Source organism: Bison bison, unplaced genomic scaffold (genome assembly GCF_000754665.1).
Source record: "Bison bison bison isolate TAMUID 2011002044 unplaced genomic scaffold, Bison_UMD1.0 scf7180017864461, whole genome shotgun sequence".
Classification (NCBI taxonomy): domain Eukaryota; kingdom Metazoa; phylum Chordata; class Mammalia; order Artiodactyla; family Bovidae; genus Bison; species Bison bison.
Genome location: NW_011495023.1, coordinates 948,532 through 972,733, shown reverse-complemented (window position 1 = coordinate 972,733; position 24,202 = coordinate 948,532). Strand labels below are relative to the sequence as shown.

At 43.4% G+C, this 24,202-nt stretch overlaps 1 protein-coding gene across 11 annotated transcripts in view; it reads right to left on the bottom strand.

Moving 5' to 3' along the window:
* Positions 1-24,202, bottom strand: part of PARD3 (par-3 family cell polarity regulator) — a 581,703-nt gene that overhangs the window by 482,082 nt on the left and 75,419 nt on the right. For 10 of the 11 annotated variants that reach the window (XM_010859873.1, XM_010859878.1, XM_010859876.1 and 7 more), the window contains exon 2: positions 7,103-7,204. In XM_010859873.1, the coding sequence (XP_010858175.1) occupies positions 7,103-7,204 (102 nt within the window). Of the gene's footprint in view, positions 1-7,102; positions 7,205-21,105; positions 22,753-24,202 lie in introns of those variants that run through there. The other variant, XM_010859880.1, reaches the window with a different exon arrangement.

The window sequence follows — 24,202 nt, the reverse complement described above, 5'->3', positions numbered from 1 at the left end:
AACACGCAGCAGACCAGGGAAGCCAGCCCCAGCCTACCGTTAACAATGATAACTTACCCCCACTCCCCCTGACTCACCGGTGGCCCCAGCCAAGCTAAGTCCTCAAAGCCTCCCCCAGGAAGGCTGCCCAGCCATGATTCCACAGGCAGCCCCCACCAGCAAAGGTCCTACTGCTTCCGTCCCCCTCAGCTAACTCCCCTCACCCACCATCACCTCGGATACACCTGGCCCTGTGCTCCCCGACCCACCCACCCACAAACTAATGAGCAGTGGGTGAACCAGTACTCATGAAATAATTAAATGTTGGGAAATAATCCCTTCGAATTAATTAATTAGACATTTGGTGCTCTGTTGGCATTTAATTTAAATATTTTCTTATTTAGAACCTAACTCAAATAAATCCATTTAGGAGGAAATTAATCAAGTCATCTAGTTAAATGAAGTCTATTTATACAAATTATTTCAATTTCAAGTTAGCAAAGTCTTTAAATCATCGCTATGCCAATTCACACACAAGTTTTGTTTTTTGGGTTTTTTTTTTTTTTTTTTAAGAAAAAAAAAAGGATGTTCCTATTACAACCTAAATTTAGAACTGACTAATGCTCTCTTCATATTGGAATTAGGCAGAAGGAGAACTACAGAGAAAGTGAAAAAAAGAAAGTAACAAAATCTCCAGTTATTCACCTATTCCACCCTCAGAGATAACTATTTCAATTGGTCCCTTAAAACCTTTCCAAAGATGTATAATTATTTTCATTAAAATTAGACTATATTTTCAATGCTGTTTTACTCTGATTTTTTAACAGTTTTATATCAGATTCACACATTTATCTGTGCTTTGGTTCCAAATATTCACCTGACAAACTGATCCTCCAGGGCACCTCAACCAGCTAACGTCAGGACTAAATCCTGATCCCCCACCTGGGTCCCCTCCAACACTCCTGACCTTGGGGAATAATCCCACCATTAAATTTACCTATTAAGCTACCTCAGATCTGCCTATGTACCTACTTCCCACTTCACCACCAGATCCAGCCTCCATCCATCTCCCATCCCCCACAAAGCCCACCAACTGGCCCCTGGGACCACTATGCCTCCTGTTCATTCATTCCTTTCCACTATGACTCCTGTTCATTCATTCCTTTTTTACCTTTTTGCCAAACCACCCAGTTTCTAGGATCTTAGCTCCCCACCCAGGGATAGAACCTATAACTCACTGCTTTGTAAGCGCAAAATTTTAACCAGTGGACTATCAGGGAAATTTGCCCATTCATTCTTGACACATTCAACTGGGGATATTTCTCAAATGTAAATCTGAACACCTAACACTTCCTTGTTCTCACCTGGCTATCCTTCAAATTCCAGCTCACTCACATTTTTTTTAAGTATTGTTTCCCCCTGAGCATGGTCAGGGGACTTTAATCACGTATTTCACAGGACCGTTCCTTTTCTTCAAAATCATTATCTATCAGTAAGTCTGACTCTCATAATAGATCCTAAGCCCCAAGAAAGCAGAAACTACATCTACTTGTGTGTTCAACAAGGTACCATGGCACTAAGCACAATGTCTGACACACAACAGGTGCTCAGTCAATAAATAGGTTAAATTAACTAAGAATAATTTTTAAAAATATATATCAAAAGTCTTATCCTTCAAGGGAGATTATTACATGTGTTGTCTTTTCATTATTACTATTATATTATTACTATTATTATTCAGCACCCTGGTTTGAAAACTTCTCCACTTAAGCTTTCTTCAACAGCAGGAGGGGCACTTGGCTTTGGTTCAAAAATGCAGTTTTAACTTGTCTATTCCACAAATGTCTCTGTGCTAGCTTCCACTGACAAGTGGAAATGGTTGCTTGTCCACAATGCCAATACATTTTAAAAGTTTCTTTTTCTCAATATTCTTCTACGTTAGGACACTGGCCAGCCAGACTGTCCCCCAGAGAATCCTGGCTTCTTTCCAACAAGCAGCAGACAGCTGGCTCCACAGCAACCAGCCCTTCGACAACCCGGACCCCATTCTAAACAAACAAACTCTGCAAAGAGTTGAAATTGCTATCCCATCCAACGTTCCTACAAAGAGCTAGACATGGATAAATGAAAGATATTTCCCAAGGTCATCACCAAGATAGAACCACATGACATCATCCTTGGTCAAAACAAAACTACATCCCAGTGTGACAGAGGAAATGCTTGATACCGCATCTTGAATCACCTTCAACACCGAAGACTTAGGAGAAGACAATACTGTGAGTGAGAAAGACTCTCTTCCTGCTGACTGCTCCCCCACAAAGCATCCTTCCCCAACTCTAAGTGCTGATCACGTCTGCCTGAAACGTCCATTTCCACCCTTCAGTCAGTGTAAGGTGCCAGCTTGCAGGGAGAAGTAAATGCCCAGTATTCCTACCCAGACATCTATGTACCCAGTTTACTAGAGTTTACAGAGGGAATGACAGGAGGGACAGAGAACTAGGAGAAGCTCAGAGATAGTAAATAATAAATAATGGAGAGCAAATCAGGAAGAAATTCAGACAAAACATGTGTACCGTTCAGGAAGGCTCGAGTTACCGCTGCTGTCAACCGTGCTAGAGAATGCGTGAAAGCCACTTTGGTTTTTCACAATCTGGCAGGATGTCAATGAGAAGACTGAGAATCAGATTCTGAGAGTAAACAGACCGGCGTAACAGCACGTGCAGGCTGACTCTGTACCCTGTCTGGAAGAACCAATGTCCAGAAGAGAGGAACACACACAGCACATCCTCATGCTCAACCTAACTCTAGAATATTCTGTGTCTTTGGAAATCAAACCTACTCCAGGAACCCAAGACAACCCACACTCACACCATTTTGAATACATCTGGATAAGCCCTGGTATTGGAATCGTATGGGCACTGAATGAAAACTTCTCGGTGCTATGCATTGAACTTTAATAACTAAAGGATAGTGACCAAAATTACAGCTAAATAGATACTTCCATTTTCTTATGTGATCATTTGAATTATTTCCTGTTAATCCTAATTTCCCTGTTAAAAATATTTTTTCATAATTTTACAAATTCAATGACCAGGTATAAAATCTGTATCTCTGAGTTTGCCCTTTTACGGAGACTGCCAGGAGGACAAGCCAATTAAGTCTTGTCTTCACAGTTTGGGAGCAAAAACAGCACCTGGGGCACTTGAGGAGTTGTTGCTCAGTCACTGAGTTGGGTCCATCTCTTTGCAACCCCATGGACTACAGCACACCAGGCTTCCCTGTCCTTTGCTATCTCCCGGAGTTCGCTCAAACTCATGCGCATTGATTCAGTGATGTCATCCAGCCATCTCATCCTCTGTCACCCTCTTCTCCTCCTGCCCTCAAACTTTCCCAGCATCAGGGTCTTTCCAATGAGTTGGCTCACTTGAGGGGTGGAGGGTATAAAAGGCAGGAGCCCAGAGGAGTTCCAAAAAGCAGGACTGTTTCTTTTTTTAAAGAAGGATTATATTATTTAGAAGATTGCTTTTCTAACCTAAAAGCAAAATAAGTGGCAAGATTCTTAGTCAGAGAACCTGCCAAAAAAAGTTGAAAACACTCCAAGGTGATTATACAGAATCAAATTTCAGAACCATGGAAAACAGCCATGCAGCTGACTACACACAATCCCTCACTTTGAATAACTTTATCACTTCAAATAATACTTTTCTTTGAACTCAAAATAATACACAAAATAATACAACAATCACCCAACAACACTCATGTGGTGCTGAGATTCTGGATTAGTTATATTTTTTTAGTTACAACTTAAAAGTGGGTCCACGAAGATGATCCTTCAAAAACTGAAATTAATTATACACATACACATATTTGGACTTCTCTTATGGCTTAGATGGTAAAGAATCTTCCTGCAATGCACAAGACCTGAGTTCAATCCCTGGGTTGGGAAGATCCCCTGCAGAAGGCAATAGCTACCTGCTCCAGTATTCTTGTCTGGAGAATCCCATGGACAGAGGAGACTGGTGGGCTACAGTCCATTGGGTCACAAAGATTTGGACACAACTGAGTGACTAACACACATGCACACACACACACATTTAAATATTTTGGAACAAATAAAACAATGATTTAAAAATTATTTTAGTCAGTGGTATTTTTCTTTTTGAAAACTAAATTTAATCTATATGATATAAAGTTGTCTGAAAACTTATTTCTCTTACTATATTTTAAGTATTTCTTTCTCAGGTTAAAAATATATTTTTTGACCTATAAAAGATACATAAAAAAAGATTCCATAAAATCCAGATTCAGCATCATCAAATTTACATAAGAATATAAAATCTAAAACAGTTTATTAAGTACCCTATGATTTTAATATGCAACTGTTTTAGATCACAGTTGGCCTTATTCTCTTTCTCCCTCTCTCTTTTTTCTTTCTCTCCCCCTGCCCCCACCTTCTCTTTCTCTCCTTATCTCTCCCTCTCTCTTCCTCTCTCTCCAAACACCCACCAAAAAGACCATATACTGGGCCATAAAATAAGTCTCAATAACCCAATAGCCGAACACCTACGTCTCAATACCGACTCAGAATGTGAACTGTGTCTGGAGTGTGAATGCTGATGGGGGTGCTTCGTGAACCTGCCAGGTGCTATACCATCCTGCTCCTATGGCAACTGTGGTTCCGACAACACACCAGGGCGAGACACAGCATGGAGGCAATCTCAGAGCCAATTCTTACTCCCTCTCTTTACTTGGACATAAAGTCAAAATGTAGAGTGAAAAGGCACCAACTTGGGGGAAACCTACATCTGTGCTCAACACAGAAAAGAAACAGTATGCAATTTCCTGTAATAACTGATAATGGAAAAGAATATATGCACAAGTGTAACTGAATCACTCTGCTGTACACCTGAAACTAACACAAAATTGTAAATTAACTATGCTTCAATTGAAAGGAAACAGGTGAAGAAACAGGCATGATCATCACTGCTGCTGGGGGCAGGGACACACCCTGGACCACAGGGCCTCCTCCACAGAAATCCAAGAATCCAAACCAGGAAGAATGAACCAGCACAAAACTCCCTAAAACAGAACACTGTGCAGTTCTGTCAGCAAAGCCACCATCAGTGGACATGGAAATATGTTTATAAGCAACTCCAAAAAGGCAGGCTACTACTCATTCCCTCCTATTTAAGAGAAAAAGTGTGTGTGTGTCTGAAGGAAAAGAGTGTCAGGAAAAGCAAAGCCCACTCAAACAGCATCAGTAATGAGGTTCAGGCAGCATTGGGCTCATGGGTAGCTATGTCCTTGCCGGTATTTTTCTCTTTCTGCACAAGAAGCCATATTATCTTACAGAAGAAAAACAACCAAGAAAAGAAAAGAAAGAAGAGGAAGGGAGAAGAAAAAATATTGAAAGATCAATACATCAATATACATACTGATGTATAGAACAGTCTTATGGACTCTGTGGGAGAGGGTGGGAAGATTTGGGAGAAAAAAAAAAAAAAGAAAGATCAATACAACATTAGCTCATCTCTTTGCAGCATTATGACTGGGAAAGGACACCTGTTTAAATCCTTCATAAATCTCTGTAGTTGTCTAAGCTCTGGAGCTGAGCTGCACAATAAAATGATTATAAATTGGAGTCTCGAGAGGGGCTTCTTCATGTGGATTGCAGCAAAAGGATTTGAGAGCCTCTAGCTCCTGGAGCCTCATGAGAAGAACGGACACCTGGAGAAACAGCAGCAAATCACATATGGGCAGGAAAGTTCTGTATTTTCAACACAAGGTGCTCCCAGCCCACAGGAGCTGCAGGGTACAAACCCCACTATGGCAGGTGCTAGTGAATCAAATATCCTTGACGTTACACAATATCTGGAACCTGGAAATTTTCCTTTTCCTTAAGATTCCAAGAAAACACATAAGACATCAAGCGGTTCTGAACCAGGTACCATGCTAACTGTCGGGAATGCAGGTGTAAAGAAGACGCAGCAGCCCACAGCCCAGGAGGCAAGGGGCCGGTGGCTGGAATGATCACCTGGGAGGAACAGGAGTGATAGCTGGGAGAGTCACCTTCCTTGATCCCATGACGTAACATCACTGCGGAGCCCACCCTGAGCTATCACAGGCCATGATGACCAGGTGAGGATGCGGCGGCCAGTCCTCCCCATCATCTCACTGCCAGACATGAGGGGCGTGGCCACAGCCTGCTCAAGTCAGCACCTCATCCAACCAAGAATTTGCACTACTTTGGTTGTATCACATGCAATCTCTTGATCAAGCCTATTTTTAAACTCTGGTAGAGTATCATATTATACATGTTGCCAGCTGCAGAATTGGTATTGCTTATCTCAGCAAAAGAGATTGTTTGCATGGAAAGATCAATGGCACTCATTGACTTTCTAATACTTCACACTTTTTGAAATGTTTGGTTTTTATGTGATTATATTTAAAACTTCAGTAAATACTGAAATAAAATCATATTAACCAGCTGCCTAAAAAAAAAGCGGGAGGCGGCAGGGGAGGATTGAGAGGGGTGGAATCTGTGAATTCCTGTGCCAGAGCCCAGCATCCCATCACACTCCTAGCACACCCTGAGTCATTCCTCTGCCCCCTCCCTCAGTGAGGACAGACAGGAGGTGGATCCAGGCCATGGCTTCAGCGCTGACAGTGAAGATGGTGTTGCAGTATGACAGTACCCAAAGAGGAGCTACAGAGGAAAGGGTGGCTTCCTGGAAGCCAAGCCCACTGGGAGGACGCTGGAATGTAGCCAGGGAATGCCAGCCACTAGGATCAAAACAGAAACGATGATCATAATGACAGGCCTGAGTTGTCAAGAAAGATGTTACGTTTGGTGAAAATAAGGGGGAAATGGCATGGAAACGTCTTAAAATGTTTCCATTTAAAATGCTGCAATTTTAAAATTTCCAAAACCTAGTATTGAGTCCCCAGGGTTCAGGAAAGCAAAGATTCATGACACTTACGATAAAACAAACAAACCAGTATGAGTGGCCCAAATGCTCTTTAAAATAGTGTCTGAAACAGAAAGGAAAGTGCTCCCCTCCACCCACACCCTCCCCAGTCTTCACAAAATGCACCAGAGCTGCTTCCCTGGACTTGAACTCACTCTGTCTTTGTCATCTGCCACATCACAGAGGATGTCATCGAGATCCAGAATTCCTCCATCTCCGTGTTCCAGTCGATGCACTTGTATCCAGTAGCTTGGATCCTGTATGAGAGTATACAGCAAGTTAGCACCACCAAAAGGGAACGCAACAATTTAAACTGGGATAAACTCCTGCCATGAAAAGGAATTGACCTCATCAACAATACGGCACTTGATTGAAAATTCAGGTGGCTCCCTATGTTTGAGTCCATTTTGCTTTTTTTTATGATGGAGTCACTCATGCATGTACACCCCTTTGGCTCAGACACTGATATACTATTGTGATAGGAGCTGCAGAAACCAGCACAACTCACGGCACACAAAATAGTAATTCCTCTGAAGTATGCTGAGTTTCCCATGGCCCAATATGAAATACTTAATAATCTCCCCAATCCAATCTATTGAGATATTCTAATAAGCAAGCAACACATACTGTGTGTCTGAAAAACTCTTGTTGCAGCCTATCTGAAGAAAATGAGGCTGTCTGCCTTGGTGGCTCTAAGTAATCACTACAAACAGGTCTAAAATATACTGATGCAGAAGAATGTTAAGACCACAAGTGAACAAAGCAAGCTCAGAACAGCGTGTGTGCTTGAGTCTGTTTTATAAAGACAAAATTACATACGCTCGTATGTGTGCATAGAAAAATGTCCCCAGATATACACACCAACATTTTAATATTTATCCCTGAAGGGTGGGGCTGGGGAAGAAAGAAGACAAAGGACTTCATTTTAAGTGTTACACACTTCTACCTGGGTGTGTGTGCACACTTATGCATGTACACATATATACATGCACACCCACACATACACACACAAAATATATACCCCAGAATATAACATCAAACCAAGTTCTAAAATGACATGAGGAAAAAACATAGCTGTTTTTCAACTTCCACAATCATTCTCATTTGTATATTCAAAAATGAAAATACACTAAACTATAACCTTTGCCATTAGCTACTGAATCATCCATAGCACAGAATTACTAATAAAAAGTTCAATTCACATTAACACTCTATTTTACCAACTTAAACAGTGATGTCAGGTACAGCTCTTTCTGAGAGGAAAGGCTGGGGTGGAGGAGGCACAAGATTAATGACAGTTATTAATAAAAACACAGACTGTGGACCCTACCCCATATCTACTGACTCAGACCTTCCAAGGGTGAAGCCAGGGACTCCAAAGCCCTCCAAGGCAATCATTAAAATGGAACATGTATTATCAATCCCTGTCACTTTTTAATCAGCACAGAAAACAGTTCAGGTTCCAGTTCTCAAAGTTATTAAACATGACCACTATGCCAACACTCCACAGTTGCTCTGCACGCACCCTCATTTATCTGGACTTCTTTAAAAGGAAATTCAGGGAATTCCCTGGAGGTGCAGAGGTTAAGACTCAGCACTTTCAGCCGGGGAACTAAGATGCCACACGGCCAAAAAATTTAAAAAGAGAGATTCAGTACTGAAATCAACTGTTCATCCAGAACACAGACAGTAAGCTTGTAGAACACACAAGCGCATGTGCGCGCGCGCACACACACACACACACACCCCTCTCTTGGCATCCCCTTCATACATGGGCCTTATTCGGCTAATTCCCTGGTTATATTAACCACGTCACCTAGAGAGTTCTTAGGAAACCCGCTGCTGTTAGTCCAGCCAGGCTCCAGAATTTTTCATTTCTAGATTTGTTGAGCTGTTAAAGAACAAAGTCCTGAAACAAACTATACTTCTACTCTTCCTTCCCAAGTGGCATTCACTCTGCAAGAGAAATGGGGAAGAATGAATAACCCGGGGGCTGAATAAAGAGAAGGTGGTCCTTCATCATCAAATCCAGCCATTTATCACTGGTCCACCCTGTCCTCCACTTCCCCCAAGCAGGATGACCTAACCAGCTTGAATATCCGCTTTCATTTCTGAAACACTTTTATGCACACAAAAGCAGCATGGGTGCATGCTCAGTTGAGTCTAATCGTCTGCAACCCCATGGAGCCCACCAGGCTCCTCTGTCCATGGAATTTCCCAGGCAAGAATACTGGAGTGGGTTGCCATTTCCTACTCCAACACAGAAGCAGACTGACCTCTAAAATGTAGCTTATAAAACATGTTCTTAAAGCTTCTTGACCCTCCTCACTCTTTCCACATGAGATCATAATCTACTGCTTTTCTATAACATTTGGAGGTACTCCCTGGAAATAAATTCCCTCCTAAAGATTTCCCAATCTCTTAAACTGATACTGGAGAACCTACCACAGTCCCGCCTCCTTCACACCACTTCGCCTCTCGCAGCCTGCACTGTGTCCTGTATAAATGCACCCCTCCCCACTGTGCCCAATGTTTGGAACCCCACTTACCCCCCAGGCTGACCACTTCCATCCCTCAAGACTCCTCAGCCATCCTCTTCCCCAAGAGCTTCTCCTGACTGGAACATCCCAAGAAAGGTTAAAAGTCTATCTCTAGCCTTACTGTTAAAGTTCCTAAAAACTGTTAACAGTATGATGCAAACTAGCATATATCGGATGGATAAACAACAAGGTCCCCTTATATAGCACAGGGAACTATATTCAATGTACCTGTGATAAACCATAATGGAAAAAAGTATTTTTAAAAAAGAATGTATATATGTGTATGACTAAATCAGTCATACAGTAGAAATCAACACAACAGTGTAAATCAACTATACTTCAATAAAATTAATTTTTTAAAACCATAACAGCATGGAAAATAGCACTCAGATGTCAACTCAGAGTCTTCAAAAGTTGTTAATACTGTATTTTTGCAGATGTGAAAATAATTGTATGAAATCTTCTATGGACCCTACTTTTGTCCTTGAGCTACCACACTTCGATCCTCTTGATAGCAAACTTTTTTAAAGATCCGTCACCTCGGATTCTTCTTCTCCTATAGCCCCACAAGTGCCAAGACTGCCCATAGAGGCCACCAACAGCCTCCGTGTCGCTAGCGAGTTCTCAGGGCCCATCTTCCGTGGTCTGTCAGCGGAATCTGACACTGCTGGTCACTCCCTCCTCCTTGAAATATTCTCCAGACTTGGCTGATCATCCTCCAACTGTCTGATCAGGGTGTGTCCAATTCTGAGATTCAGTTGTTGATTCCTGCCTCCAGAGAAGTCCTGATTCAGAGGTCAGCTATGCCAAGTAGCCACGACAACATGTCAAGGCTTTCATCAGGCTGGTACTTACTAAATGTCACTCTGAACCATGTGCTGAATGGAAACAACCACTTGGAGAGAAGACACAGAGTGGAATCATCAGTAATCCTAACAGAGCAAAGGACACTAAAAAAAGTCAGATCTGAGCAGCACACATGAAAATTACCTCCTCCCACAAGAGTATAAAACCAGGATGCTTTTCGCCACTGAGAAATACATCTCCTCGGAAGAGCTCTCTCTCAGGAGATGTTAACTGACAGCCTTCATCCACACAATTCTCTCTAAATACCCAGAGGACTGGCTGTATTTTCAAGGAATGGTCAAGTACCCGGGAGAAAAACTTGTTTTCTAAACAAGCTGGCACATACTCGTTGATTCCACTTCACAGTAGTTTTCACTAAGAAGTTTGAAATAATTAATAGCAGAAATCATTGCTGTCCTGGCTATAGCAACTTATACATACAACTGAACAGAAAGCAGTGATAAGCCACTTTTAAAAATGCCAAAAACATTAATTCTACAATCAGTAGACTTGTCATTGGATTAAAAAACAAATGTGACACATACTCAATTTTTTTAAAAGGTTTCACTTACAGTATATGCATAAAAATAACCAAAGATCTGAACAGTAACAATAAGTTTACATTATGAAAAAAATCCAGAAATGAGAGACAAGGTTCACAACAAGTGGCTAGATAGAGGACCACTGCTGCTCCTGCTGCTAAGTCGCTTCAGTCGTGTCCGACTCTGTGCGACCCCATAGATGGCAGCCCACCAGGCTCCCCTGTCCCTGGGATTCTCCAGGCAAGAACACTGGAGTGGATTGCCATTTCCTTCTCCAATGCAGGAAAGTGAAAAGTGAAAGGGAGGTCGCTCAGTCATGTCCAACTCTTCACAACCCCATGGACCGCAGCCCACCGGGCCTCTCCGTCCATGGGATTTTCCAAGCAAGAGTGTTGGAGTGGGGTGTCATTGCCTTCTCCGGGATAGAGGACTAGCAAGAAGCAAATGTCTCCACCAGGCAACACTCCCCAAGATGGATCAGAGCCCAGAGAAGAAACCAGGAGACAAACCAGCACACAGAATCACTGCTTCTTGCCCAAGATGACTGGGGAAAAGATGGAGGGGATAGTTCTATGATTGGCTAGAAAGAAAACAGAGATTTGATAAGGTGCAAACTGCAAAGAATGCTGATGTCACTCTATCCCAGGACACAGGAAGAGAAACAGAGGAGGGAAAATCATAATGAAAGAATGATCCCTACCCAAACTTCAAGAAATCTCTCACCACTCCACAAAGAGCATCACCACACTGTTCAGTTCAGTTCAGTTGCTCAGTCCTGTCCAACTCTTTGCGACCCCATGGACTACAGTACATCAGGCCTCCCTGTCCATCACCAACTCCTGGAGCCCACTCAAACTCATGTCCATCGAGTCGCTGATGCCACCCAACCATCTCATCCTCTGTTGTCCTCTTCTCCTCCTGTCTTCAATCTTTCCCAGCATCAGGGTCTTTCAAATGAGTCAGTTCTTTGCATCAGGTGGCCAAAGTATTGGAGTTTCAGCTTCAGCATCAGTCCTTCCAATGAATATTCAGGACTGATTTCCTTTAGGATTGACTGGTTGGATCTCCTTGTAGTCCAAGGGACTCTCAAGACACCACACCATACAACAAGGTAATGAGCTTTTTCAAGTGGTGACACACAAGTGCTACATGTTTTACGCCCACGTGAGCTTCAAGAAAACCATCTGCAAATAGAAACGGTACCCTACTCTTGCCTCAATCACGGTGTATAGTAATGGTCTATATCCTGTGAAATCTTCAAAGGAGAATAGATTTGTAAACGTATGACTAGAAAATTCACATTGATCCAAAAAAAATTGAGTATACACACTGACAATCATGACCTACTGTGAGAAATTAAAATTTATCAGCTAAGAAAAAAAAAGCAAACCGTTAGAAACAGACAGACCATGGGTCATAAGAAAATGAGACATATAAATGATTTGTGAAGGTTAAAGAAGGAAAGGAAACATGTATACCTCCAGGTGACTCATGTTGATCTACGGCAGAGGCTTCACAATACTGTGAAGCAATTTTCCTCCACTTAAAAATAAGTAAGTTTAAAAAATGCTTTGTGAGTTCTGAAGAGAAAAAGATTACATTCAGTGAGAAGATTTGGGAAAGGTTGGTGGTAAGGTTTTAGAAGAATCAGATCCCAGAAGAGGGAGGCATAGAAGGAAGGAATGAAGAAAGGAAGGAACTTCCACAAAGTAAAATACAAGTCACCACAACAAAGGCAAAAGCAATCCGAAATCAGAATGGGTTGGACCTTTTTAAGAGCAACACCAAAATCTGTATGACAGCACAAGGACTTCAAAACTCGTAAGAGAAATGTTCTACAACATAGAATTCTAGACCTCACCGACCAACTATCAGAAAAGCATGAGCGCCGGGAGAAAACAACATTTTCAGAGATGAAGTGTCGCCAAAAAGTTACCCTCTCTCTGTCTCAGGTGAGTCCTAGAAGATGTGTGCCGACAGAGACCTAACCATGAATGAGGACATCATGGCACGTGAAGCTGGGGACAGACCCATGAGAGAACGCACAGGGTGCTTACCAGGGGTGGGAAGGGCAGGTCATGGTGGAAGCTGTCGTCAGACGAGGCCGGGAGAGGACCCCATGCAACTCAACGCAATGAGACGCTACTTAACAGCTGGCCAAGCTGGGATGGAATTAGCTGCAAGTTCACAGAAGACCAACCAAAGAGGGTTGGGGGGCAGAATTGTTCATTCCAGAGAAAACACACAAGTTGTCAAAGAATAAGTAATAAAGGTATCTTACATGGTTCAGCTCTGAGCAGTTTTAAAAGAAAATAATGTGACATCAATCTCATTTGTATGTGTGTGTGTGAGAGAGAGAGAGAGAAAGAGACAGAAATCCAAGAAGTGGTTGCAAGAGAGGGAGGCAAAGCACACACAGGGTAGTGAAACAGGGTTAAATCTTCCACACTGAGTCAAAAAACAGACAAAAAGAGGAAGTAACATAACTGTTCACACAGAAATATGGAGGAGAATGTGGAACAGACCAGGTTCAAAGTTGGAAACGACAACCTCTCTAGGAGATGCCACTCTTTTTCATAAGAATCCTGGTAGAACCACTTGACTCTCCACATCTATAATGTTCAGAAACCAAAAGACATTGTTGGAAAACATCCTTAAAATAATGGGCATGGTGACACAAGGCTTCAAGGTTAGCATGTGTCCATCCTATGAGCCAAGGAAAGTTATGTTGCAGAGACAAATGAAGTCACTGGTAATGACATCACAAATAGCATATTCTCTTTAAAGTCAGTAGAACAGCAATATAAAGTCAGTAGGATTGATGCCTCTTGCTAGATTATCTTGCTAAGTATCCTTCCAATCTACTTAAAGCAAAAGCAAGAAACTTTAAGTATGTTGTAAAGTTTTTTGGTTTTTTTTTTAATGAACATTGGTAGTTCAAGATAGACATGATATATTTCCCCCTCAGTATGGGGTTCTAAGACTTATGGGGACATCAAAATCCACAGATGTTCAATCCCTGGTACAAAATGATGTAGTATTTGTATATAACCTACCACCTCCTCCTGTATACTTTAGATGATGTATAATACCTAAAACAATGCAAGAACTGTGTAGTCATCTGTGTGGATGGCAAATTCAAGTTATGCTTTTGGAATTTTCTGAGATTTTTAAAGATATTTTCAATAGAAATCTATAGATCAATTGATCGATCTCTGCTGCCCCCCTTTTTCCACCCCAAACCACACCCAGCACTCATGACACCACCTCACCACCACAACACAGCAGAGCAAACCACAAACCTGCTGCCTCCCTTGAAGGGTGGATGGCTTCATTTAATATGTCGATCAAAAAAGAAAAAGGCAGCCTGAAACCAAAGGTGAACTCCAACCTCAAGGAAATAACTGCCTGGCATTCTGCTTTATTAGAATCAGCACATAATCACTCTACAGTCGCACATTAGCCCAGTAATATGGGAAATCAGCCCATGATCGACGTCTGTACCTGTGACATTACTTTCATAACAGCAAAGACATCACCCGAGCCACGGATGCTCCCCAATTCCTGCTCCACCCCATGGAAATCACCTAACAGAGATCACAGAGTTGGCTTAGGACAGAGCCAAGGCAAGAATGAGAATGTGGTAACCCCGAGTGAGATTTGCATTACATTCGTGTGCACTATCTAACGTGATGGGAGGGTTTATAACCCCTATTTTCAGATGAGAAAACTTAAGACTCAGAGAGCATAAACTCCTGCCAAGAAGTCACAACTAATAAACGCTGTCAGCCAAGACGGCCGCAGGTCTGCCGATGGTTCCTGGCCCTTTCTAAGACCCAGATGGGCGGTTTCCAACAGCAGCTTCACAGTTTATTGTCTTCCTACAGCCCGTCCTCCCAATCTCTTCCCAATAGAATCATTTTTTAATGTTTCACATAGTGAGTAGGTCTGTAAAATATTTAATAGAAAAGTTTCGATTGTTTAAAAAAACCAAGGTTGCAAAACCACTCACCTAAGTATTATATTACAGTCTGAACCTTGTCCTAGTTGAAGCAGTGGTTCTCTAAGTAGGATTCCATCCCAGATCAGTCAGCATCACCTGACTACTTAGTCAGAAGTTCCAAATTTCAGCTCTACTGAATCACAACTTCTCAAGGCTGAAATGCTTTGTATTTCTTCTAGGTACTATTGTTATTATGTTTTAGCTCATAAATTCATGGGCTAATGCCCCCATGAACACCTCTTTTCTTTCCCACGCCATGTGGCATGCAGGATCTTAGTCCCCTGACCAGGTGTCAAACCCGTGCCCCCTGCAGTGGAAGCACGCTGTCCTAACCACTGGACCGCCAGGGAAGTCCCATGAACATTTCTTAAACAGATGTTTGTTACTACATCTTAAAAAAACATCATCATGAATACATACATACAGATCACATAGATGGTTATATATGTATTCACAGCCAGTGTCAGATACAAACTCTTTCTCAGAATCATTTCATCTCAAAGCTCTCCCGACATTCAAACATCAACCTCTCTCACTGCACGTGACTTTGGGAGCTGTCTGAGTTCCCCAAGGAGCTTGTTTTAATTGCTTGCCAGGAAATTTTAATGCAATGAATAAAAGGATGTCCATTTGGGAATAACTGATAACTAAACAATATTTTTATCAAGTCCTATTTTAATTATAATTTATGAAGCTTTTATCCCTTACCTTGCCCCTAAAATCAACATTTTGTCTTCATTCCTACTGGCAGTACCATCCTCCTCTGACTTAACCTAATCAAGCCATAAACCTCACCTCCCCACAGAAAATACAGGGACAGAAAATCAAGTCAAATGACACCAGACAAGTCCAGAATATGAGACCTTAAGAACACAACTGCACTGACTTCTTTTTTTGAAATGCACATTATCTAGTATCTAGATGCAATGTATGATACTGGAGTAGATCCTGCATCTGGAGAGAAATTTTATTTAAATAAAAAGCTGGGACAATTGAAAAATCTGTCATATCGTGACAAAATTGATAAATGGAAAATTTCCTGGAAGTGATCAGTACGTGACCCAGGAATTTAAAATGTTTGTCTACAAGGTCAAGACGTATATAGAAAATCAGATGTTTTAATAAACAGTAGTACAAAATAGGAAACCAGCTACACACCCAACAATTAGAAATTGATGACATATAACCCATGAAACACTGTACAGCAATTTAAATGCTGTGCACAGAACACCATGAAAGGTAGCATCTCATCTTTAGTCTGAAGTAGAGTCAGCAGCCATAGGCAACGGGAAAGAACTGCTAAACACAACTGGCCACCCTTCTGATTTTCCATAAGAAACATATATGTATAATTTTATAATTTTATCACCTTAAGTAACAAGTGAACACATCCCTTCCTTTCCCCTTCCTTCCTCTCTTGTTCTCAGTAGTGGAATCACCTGCTAACTCATCTCACTACTTCCAGGCTCCTCTCTTAATTCTCTCCACATCCTGAGACTACATTCATCTTCACAAAACACCTATTTCATCATGTCCCTGCCCTGTGATGAGTCACTTCCACTGACTCACTATATCCTAAACACTAAAACCCAACATCCTCGGCCAAGCCCTCAACACTCTCCAAGCCTGCTTTTCCGGGCTCTCTGTGGATCCTACCCCAGGCACCCAGAGCCAAGCCCGAGACAGAGCAGGTGCTCAGGAAACACTGGTTCCTTCCCCTCCACACAGCTGAGAGCATTTACCCCACGATTCCAGTGACCCAGGCTGTCCGTACCTCTCCCGACCAAGATCGTAACCACCTCCCCTGTGAAATGCCCTCCAACCCCAAGGTGTTCATCTAGACCACGGATGTGTCACATAATCACCTATTTCCTTGCACATGCATGGTGATATTTTTTATCTCTAGATAAGTTCCCAAATGCAGGGATCATCTTCTTCTCTTTAGCACAAAACAATAAACAAAACACCACGCTGTTGCACAAATAATGTATAAAATATGTATAATAAATAACCCAATTGGACAAAAAAGAAATTTCAACAAGACTTTCTCAGAAAACTAGAATCCACAAAGAGGTTTATGCTCCCCTAACCACCAAAAGAAACCCCATGGACACGGGTACCTTGTTGGGATCAACGCTCCCTTCATCCTGTATCCTCTGACTTCAGAGCTCGCTCAAGTACCTCAGTGTGACTATTCTGGCTGACACTCCAGATGGCCTGAGCTGTGGGGGAAGAAGCCTTCCAGGTACTCTACCCTTCCAATGTAAAGGAACCCAATTTCCTGCAGAAACGCCTTCATGCTCATGCGCAGAGCTGCGTCCCCAGCACCGCTAGCCTGGAAGACCGGGCAGAAGTTGAGTTTATGCTGGTCACACCTGCTTCAGTTCAGTTCAGTCGCTCAGTCATGTCCGACTCTATGTGACCCCATGAATCGCAGCCTGCCAATGCAAGAGACATAAGAGACCCCTGGGTTGGGAAGATCCCCTGGAGGAGGACAGGGCAACCCACTCCAGTATTCTTGTCTGGAGAATCCTATGGACAGAGGAACCTGACAGGCTACAGTCCATAAGGTTGCAAAGAGTCGGACACAACTGAAGCGACTTAGCACACACATACAACCATTAAAACCAGGCCTCAGACCCCTCAGGGCAGAGACCCACCCTGGGGCATCAGCAGCCCACAGCACCTGTGCAGATCAGGCAACAACTGAGATCTTCTAAAGTGAACTAAGATGCTGAATGTTTTTCTATTGTTTATAAAGAAATAACCAACCTAAGAGATCCTCAAGGTTCTCACACAGCTTCACAAAAGAAAAATGTCCCCTCTCCTATTTACTCTCCAACCAGCCAACAAGAGAGGCTGACTCAGACCGAAAGGAATTTCTCTGACGGAAAGAAAGCCTCCCTGAAACATGATAAACTCTAATAGTGCAGAATTCTAAAACAAACCAACCAAATTTGACCCCAAAGCAGCTCTCCACTCCCCCATCCTATGACTTAATCCAAAAACCACCTCCCAGTTTTTCTTTAAAGATGTTATCTCAAGTTGCTTAAAAATCCACAATTAATTCCTTACATCTGGCAGTACCCAACCGGACTGAATCAGAAGAATGACTCGTGAACTAATAGAGGAGACTGTGAGGAAATGGTGGGTTTTGATAGATAACTTGCACCTACCTGGGGTCTCCTTTTTAGAAGCCTGGGCACGCAGCCATCCAGACGCACTCTGTGGCCCCTACACTCAAATGCGGCATAGCCCTCGCTGCGCAGGGTCCGGCGAGGAAGGCTACAGCACCACCACATCGCAGGGGTGGCCCCAAGGTAAGGGACAGCAGGTGCTGGTGCTCAGAACGCAGCTCCAACTGCAGGCACTCGGGAGGTGGAGGGGCCTGTCCCAGTGTTTCCTGGGGCCACTGAGGCCAGAGGTGGAGCACCCTCCTCCTCCCAGGACACTCCCAGCATGGGTCCAGGGCGGGAGCTATGATGGTATCTTCAAAAGATGTGCCAGAGACCAGAGTCCCCTCAGAGTCTCATTACCATGGACATATTTGCAGGCGAGGAACACGCATCAGCTTTTAGGATGATTTTCAGCAGAGAAGAGAGTGACAGACAGACAAAGCACACAGTCACCACGAACACCGAGACCCAGGCCAGTGAATGCACGGATCTCCTTGTCACTCAGACTTGCTGTAGCTCGTTGGTACCCTCCTGGAAACTCCATGGAAAGCTCACCCAAATGTCAATTCCTGCTAACATCCACCTCAGCACAGCATCAGTCTCCGATCTCATTTTGTCTCCCGCCCTGTCTCTCCACGGCACTCACGACAACGTCTTGAAGATGTGCATGTTTCACAAAATCACCCTAATCAAGCCTCAGGACCTGATCCACACACTCACGGAGCATCTATTCAATGGCAGGCACTGAACAGACACAGGGCTACAGCAGCAAATGGTCCCTACTCCCAAGTCGCGTAAACACAGCCCCACACCCCAGAACTCATCGGTGTTACTGGTGATTCCATACCAAAGGTCAATTTGTATTCCTTTACTAACTCATCTGTTTCCAAGTGTGTTGGCACTTAAAATTTTTCCTTGAAAATCCCTAGTGTGACTCACAAACTTATCTGGCTTCATCTGGTCAATTTCAAAGTCATTTGAAATGGAATTTGAAAGGGCTTCAAGATACCTTATGAAGTATGTGAGCAGATTATAGAGGTTAACGCTGTATCATTTCTTAATCCCTTAGATACACGGTTAGTTTGCTGTCCTTGTAAAGTTTTCCTTTATGAGGTATTTGAAATTTAGTTAACTGTGCCTTCAATGTATTACTTCTAAGAAAATATGGTACACAGTGTTCCCAAAGAAACAAAACAAAATGCTAACCAGTGCAATTGAAGCACTAAAACAGGAAATACAGCAGGCACAGACCCAATATATTCTGCATCATACCTGAAGTCTCCGATAAAAATCCTGCATGGAAGCAAAGAAACAAATTAGCTGTTTGGGAACTCAGGCAAAACCTAATTATACAACTAGTAATTAAAGCATGAAATGGACTACCTCAAACAACAATACAATGTGTCACTATAAACTTATCAGACAGGGCGGGAAGACAGCAAAACAGAAGCAAAGCTGGTTTGTGAAGCACTGAAGATGCACAGATACAGTGGCCCAGGCACAAAGGCAGAGCTTTAATGACATAGGCAGCCAGTGGGCACGTAGCCTGTCTACCAAGAGCAACAACGAAAAGGCAGTGAAAAGACCCCATGGACTCAGTGGCCCAATGTTGCACAGTCATTTCCTGTCTGCAGACACTCAAGGCCGTGTGTGTAGCAATGAAGGAGGTAAGTTGTCACTGAGGGTCACACATTGCTCAAGCAGACACAAAAATTGAACACACTCCAAATAGCTCTCCTTTTCAAAGTGGAAGGAAGATAAGCATTTTCACAACCACCATAATCTGATCTTGAAAGCAACTCGTCATACAAAATTAAAACTACCTAACCTCCCCTACCTACAACATCCTCTGCTGAGCACATGTTTACAGACATATGTCTGGGCAGTAGCAGACTTCTGAGCTGCCGATCCATCCACCCTTCCAAACACAGGGAGCCTCCTGATGGCAGCAGAACCACGCTCTGCACCATCCAGAGTAGGAAGCAGGAAGCAAGGCCACGGGCCCATCCAAGTTTCTAGAAGACTCCTGCCAGCAGGAACAGTCGAGGATATGGAAGAACATCCATTCAGCGGCTCCTAATGACTGAAAACACTGTGCTCTTATTACCCAGTTTAACAGCTGCAGGTGACAGGATGGCATGTGACACGCCACCAGCCAATGAAAACCTTAACGCTCAGTCTCAAAGTCGAGCTTGTGTTTTAGGATAAAGGGGTCCAGCCAGGTCTATAGAGGCCCCTGCCCTCCAAGACGTCAAATCAACTTTGGGAGGCAAACCACAGGTTTGTGGAAAGTTCACTAACAATTCCTAGGTATCAAAATTAACTGCCAATCAAGTGGTACAGGAATTACAAAAACAAATAGCAGAAACAAAGAACACTTCACAAAGGAATTATGTCCCCTCAAGTGGGGGACATCTTCAGACAAAGGCGAGGAGGCCAAGATGTGCATGGCATGATTGGACAGTGGGGAGTAAAGCCCAGACACGACACACACACACCCCCTCAGCACCTTGTACTCGACTCCTCTCTTCACAGGCCCGGGATGCGGGGAGCTGAGCCGCACACACAGGAACTCTGGGGGCCAGGCTGCAGAAGAGGCTCTCTAAACCTGAGTGGGAATCACTGACACTCAAGCCCCCAACCCAAACATCATCTCCAGCTTCGTGTTTGCTCTAAACAACTATTTAAGCAAGCTGTCATCCACAGAAGCTGCACGTGTGAACCCAGTTCGAGATCCAACAAGCATTTTGAAAGACCCCAAATCATACTGGTTAAAATTCCAAAACTGTAAGGATTGTGGGATTATCTTGGGTAATCTTACATTCTCCAACCCCTCATCTCTCCTCTTTTTAAAATGAAATCCTATATGGGCTTAACAGTAAAAGTCCTTCAGACACCCCCTCTCAGCCCTGCAGCAGCACTTCCTGTTTATCAAAAGACTAACGTGAAAAGCAGGTCAACAAAACTCCACAAGGAAAACAGAAAACCCGTCTGACATGTGCTGTGTGAGCCAGAGAAGCACCCCACCTTTCAGTCACCAGCCCCACATACCAGCGGCATCAGGCGTGTCCAGCCCAGCCCTCTGACCACCTCCCACCACCATGACAGGGCTCTGTTCACATCACAGCAGAGCCTGGACTAGCACACAGGAGACTCAAGCAGCATAACATCAACATATCCAAGCATCTGAACACCAGAGCCCATTCTTAACTAAAAATCTCCGACAAACAACAGGCAAAGTCCATTTGGACCAGGTGAGTGTTTGTTTTGACACAAAGCCTCTCTGGGGCCCAGCTCACAGTCACATGACATTCCTGCAAAAACCTGCCTCCATTCTGGATGGAACCCCACACCAGGGTACTAGCACCAAAATTTCAGTTTATGATGCAAGATATGTGGGAAACAATTGCTCCCATGGGTAAATATAAACCAAGCGTAGACTACTGACACTCATTTTTCTTTTTTTCCCCTTACTTTTTGGGAGAAAAAAGTGCCTTTGAATTGATGCCATTTTGTACCTTGTCAAGAATTCTTCTCAACGCACCTAAAATAATACCTATATATACACATATAAATGCCACTAGAGTCCTAAAAATGTGCCGTTATTTAGGAAAGCAAAATCCATCGTAATTTAAATAAGATAATTTGCCTTTAAGGACTGTCACTGTCATTTAATGAGAAGTCACAATGTTATGAACTAAGAAAGAATTTTTCAGACTGATTTGAGGGCACTTGACACAGTTTTGAGCCCCATCACAGCAGAAGGGCAATGGAAGTACCTTGAGAAGGGCGATGCATTAATTCTGAATCTACAGCAAATATTCAAGCCCCCTTGACAAAGCTTATTCAAAGTAATACAATATTGAAGCAAACTTGACTAGGTTACATATAAATCCTAAGCAAGGTCCACTCTTCACAAAGACCAGTGACAACCAAGTGAAATCAATTTCAGGGCTGAGGAGACTGCATTCTAAAAATAACAATCTAACCTTCAAATTAGGATTCTTTCTATCCTGTATCTCCATGCTGTCTTTGAAAACAGTCAAACAACTGTGGAAAGAATACAGTGTAAATTAAACCATGTGAAAAGAAGGAAAGTGATGGAGGCTAATGCTGCAAGGATGTTTGACTGGCCCCTGGATTTAGCAAGACAGCAAGCAGGAGGACACGGAAGAACTGACCCCTTTCCTCCAAAGACAGGGTGAGCATGCTGAGTTGGATGAGGTGGGGCAGGATTGGGGCTGAGAGGTGGGGGGAGGGGGATCCCTCTCCCTGGGAGTGTCCAGTGTGCACAAGGGATGAGCAAGTGACCAGGGAACTCAATCCCCACAAGGTCAACAGGCCAGCAAGGCACTGAGGTTCCACTGCTCTAACCACAGAGGCTGCTGGAACATCATCTCCTGGAGCTGTGAAAAGCCACGCTTTCACCATCAGGACAAGACCGAAGAAGAATGTGAGAGATCTAACTAGTAGGTAGATTCAGTAACTGATGGAAGATACAAACAAAGCAAGACTGAAGAAGAATGTGAGAGATCTAACTAGTAGGTAGATTCAGTAACTGATGGAAGATACAAACAAAGCATTAAGTATAACTTTCAATCTACATTAGATGAAAAAAAAAAATGTGTACTGGGGTTTATACCAATACCTTTAATGAAGCATATATTAAACTGCAATCATATAGTGAGTTTGAGTGAACTCCGGGAGTTGGTGATGGACAGGGAGGCCTGGCGTGCTGCGATTCATGGGGTCGCAAAGACTCAGACATGACTGAGTGACTGATCTGATCTGATCTGAAGCTATAACACTGGCTTTGTTATTTTCTAAAGAGTAATAAGTAAGATTTCACCCATCGCCACCCTTTCTTTCACCCTTGCACTTCCAGGGGAAGTCACCTACAGAGAAAACAAGTTATAGTTTATCAACTGCATGTTGTAAGAATAAATTGGTTCAGTGCAAGGGGGCCCTGCCAACCACAATCACAAGAAGCATCCATGGAGGCATCTTGACTGGCAGGGACAGAGGGAAAGACCTGGCTGCTCCATCTCCAGTGTGGGCAGGGCCACTCACACTTCCTCCTCATGTCAGGACACATGCTCAAGGCCTCCATCTCAAAAACTTTTAACTTCAAATTGTTTGCTTCTGCATCTGGCATATCGCAGAGCTTGTTCAAAACCCCCTTCCAAAATAGAATCATCTTTACAAAGCACAGCCAAGAGCAGGGTGTTCTTAGTTCACTGGTCTTGTTTGCCAAATACATATGTTGACTTGAAGGGTAGAGGCTGCCCTTGATTCACATGTTCTCCATAAAACCATAAGAGGAAAAGTAGTCAGTGACAGCTGAAACACACACACAGCAGCAGCAGCAAAGTCATCATGCCTATTGTGACTTTCTGGAGTTTTTTCCCCCTTAAACAAACACAGTGCCTTACTAACTCCCCAGATTTTCTCTGTCAGAGATCCTCTTTCAACTTCTTTCAGCTCAGATCACTGAGTAATTCTAGCAATCTCTTGAAAAACAAAATGTATGAAGTATCAATCAGATCAGAGTAATTAATCTTGGCTTTATTATGTCAAGAAAACTTTGAAACTTCTCACTTTTGCTAGTTCGATGCTTTGCAGGTGGCAGGGAAAACCCAATTACCTCATAAATTTTGCATTATCCTGGTACATTGTGTTTTAAAATACACTCAAGTATTGACCACAATGATGCAGCAGAGGCACTGAAAGCACCCGCTGCCCTGGGCTTGGCAACTCCACAGGGATACAGGGTGGGGATGGGGAAGCAGGACCAGGATGGGGAGGCAGGACCGGGATGGGGAGGCAGGACCAGGATGGGGATACAGGACTGGGATGGGGAGGCAGGACCGGGATGGGGAGGCAGGACCAGGATGGGGATACAGGACTGGGATGGGGAGGCAGGACCGGGATGGGGAGGCAGGACCAGGATGGGGATACAGGACTGGGATGGGGAGGCAGGACCGGGATGGGGAGGCAGGACCAGGATGGGGATACAGGACTGGGATGGGGAGGCAGGACCGGGATGGGGAGGCAGGACCAGGATGGGGATACAGGACTGGGATGGGGAGGCAGGACCGGGATGGGGAGGCAGGACCAGGATGGGGATACAGGACTGGGATGGGGAGGC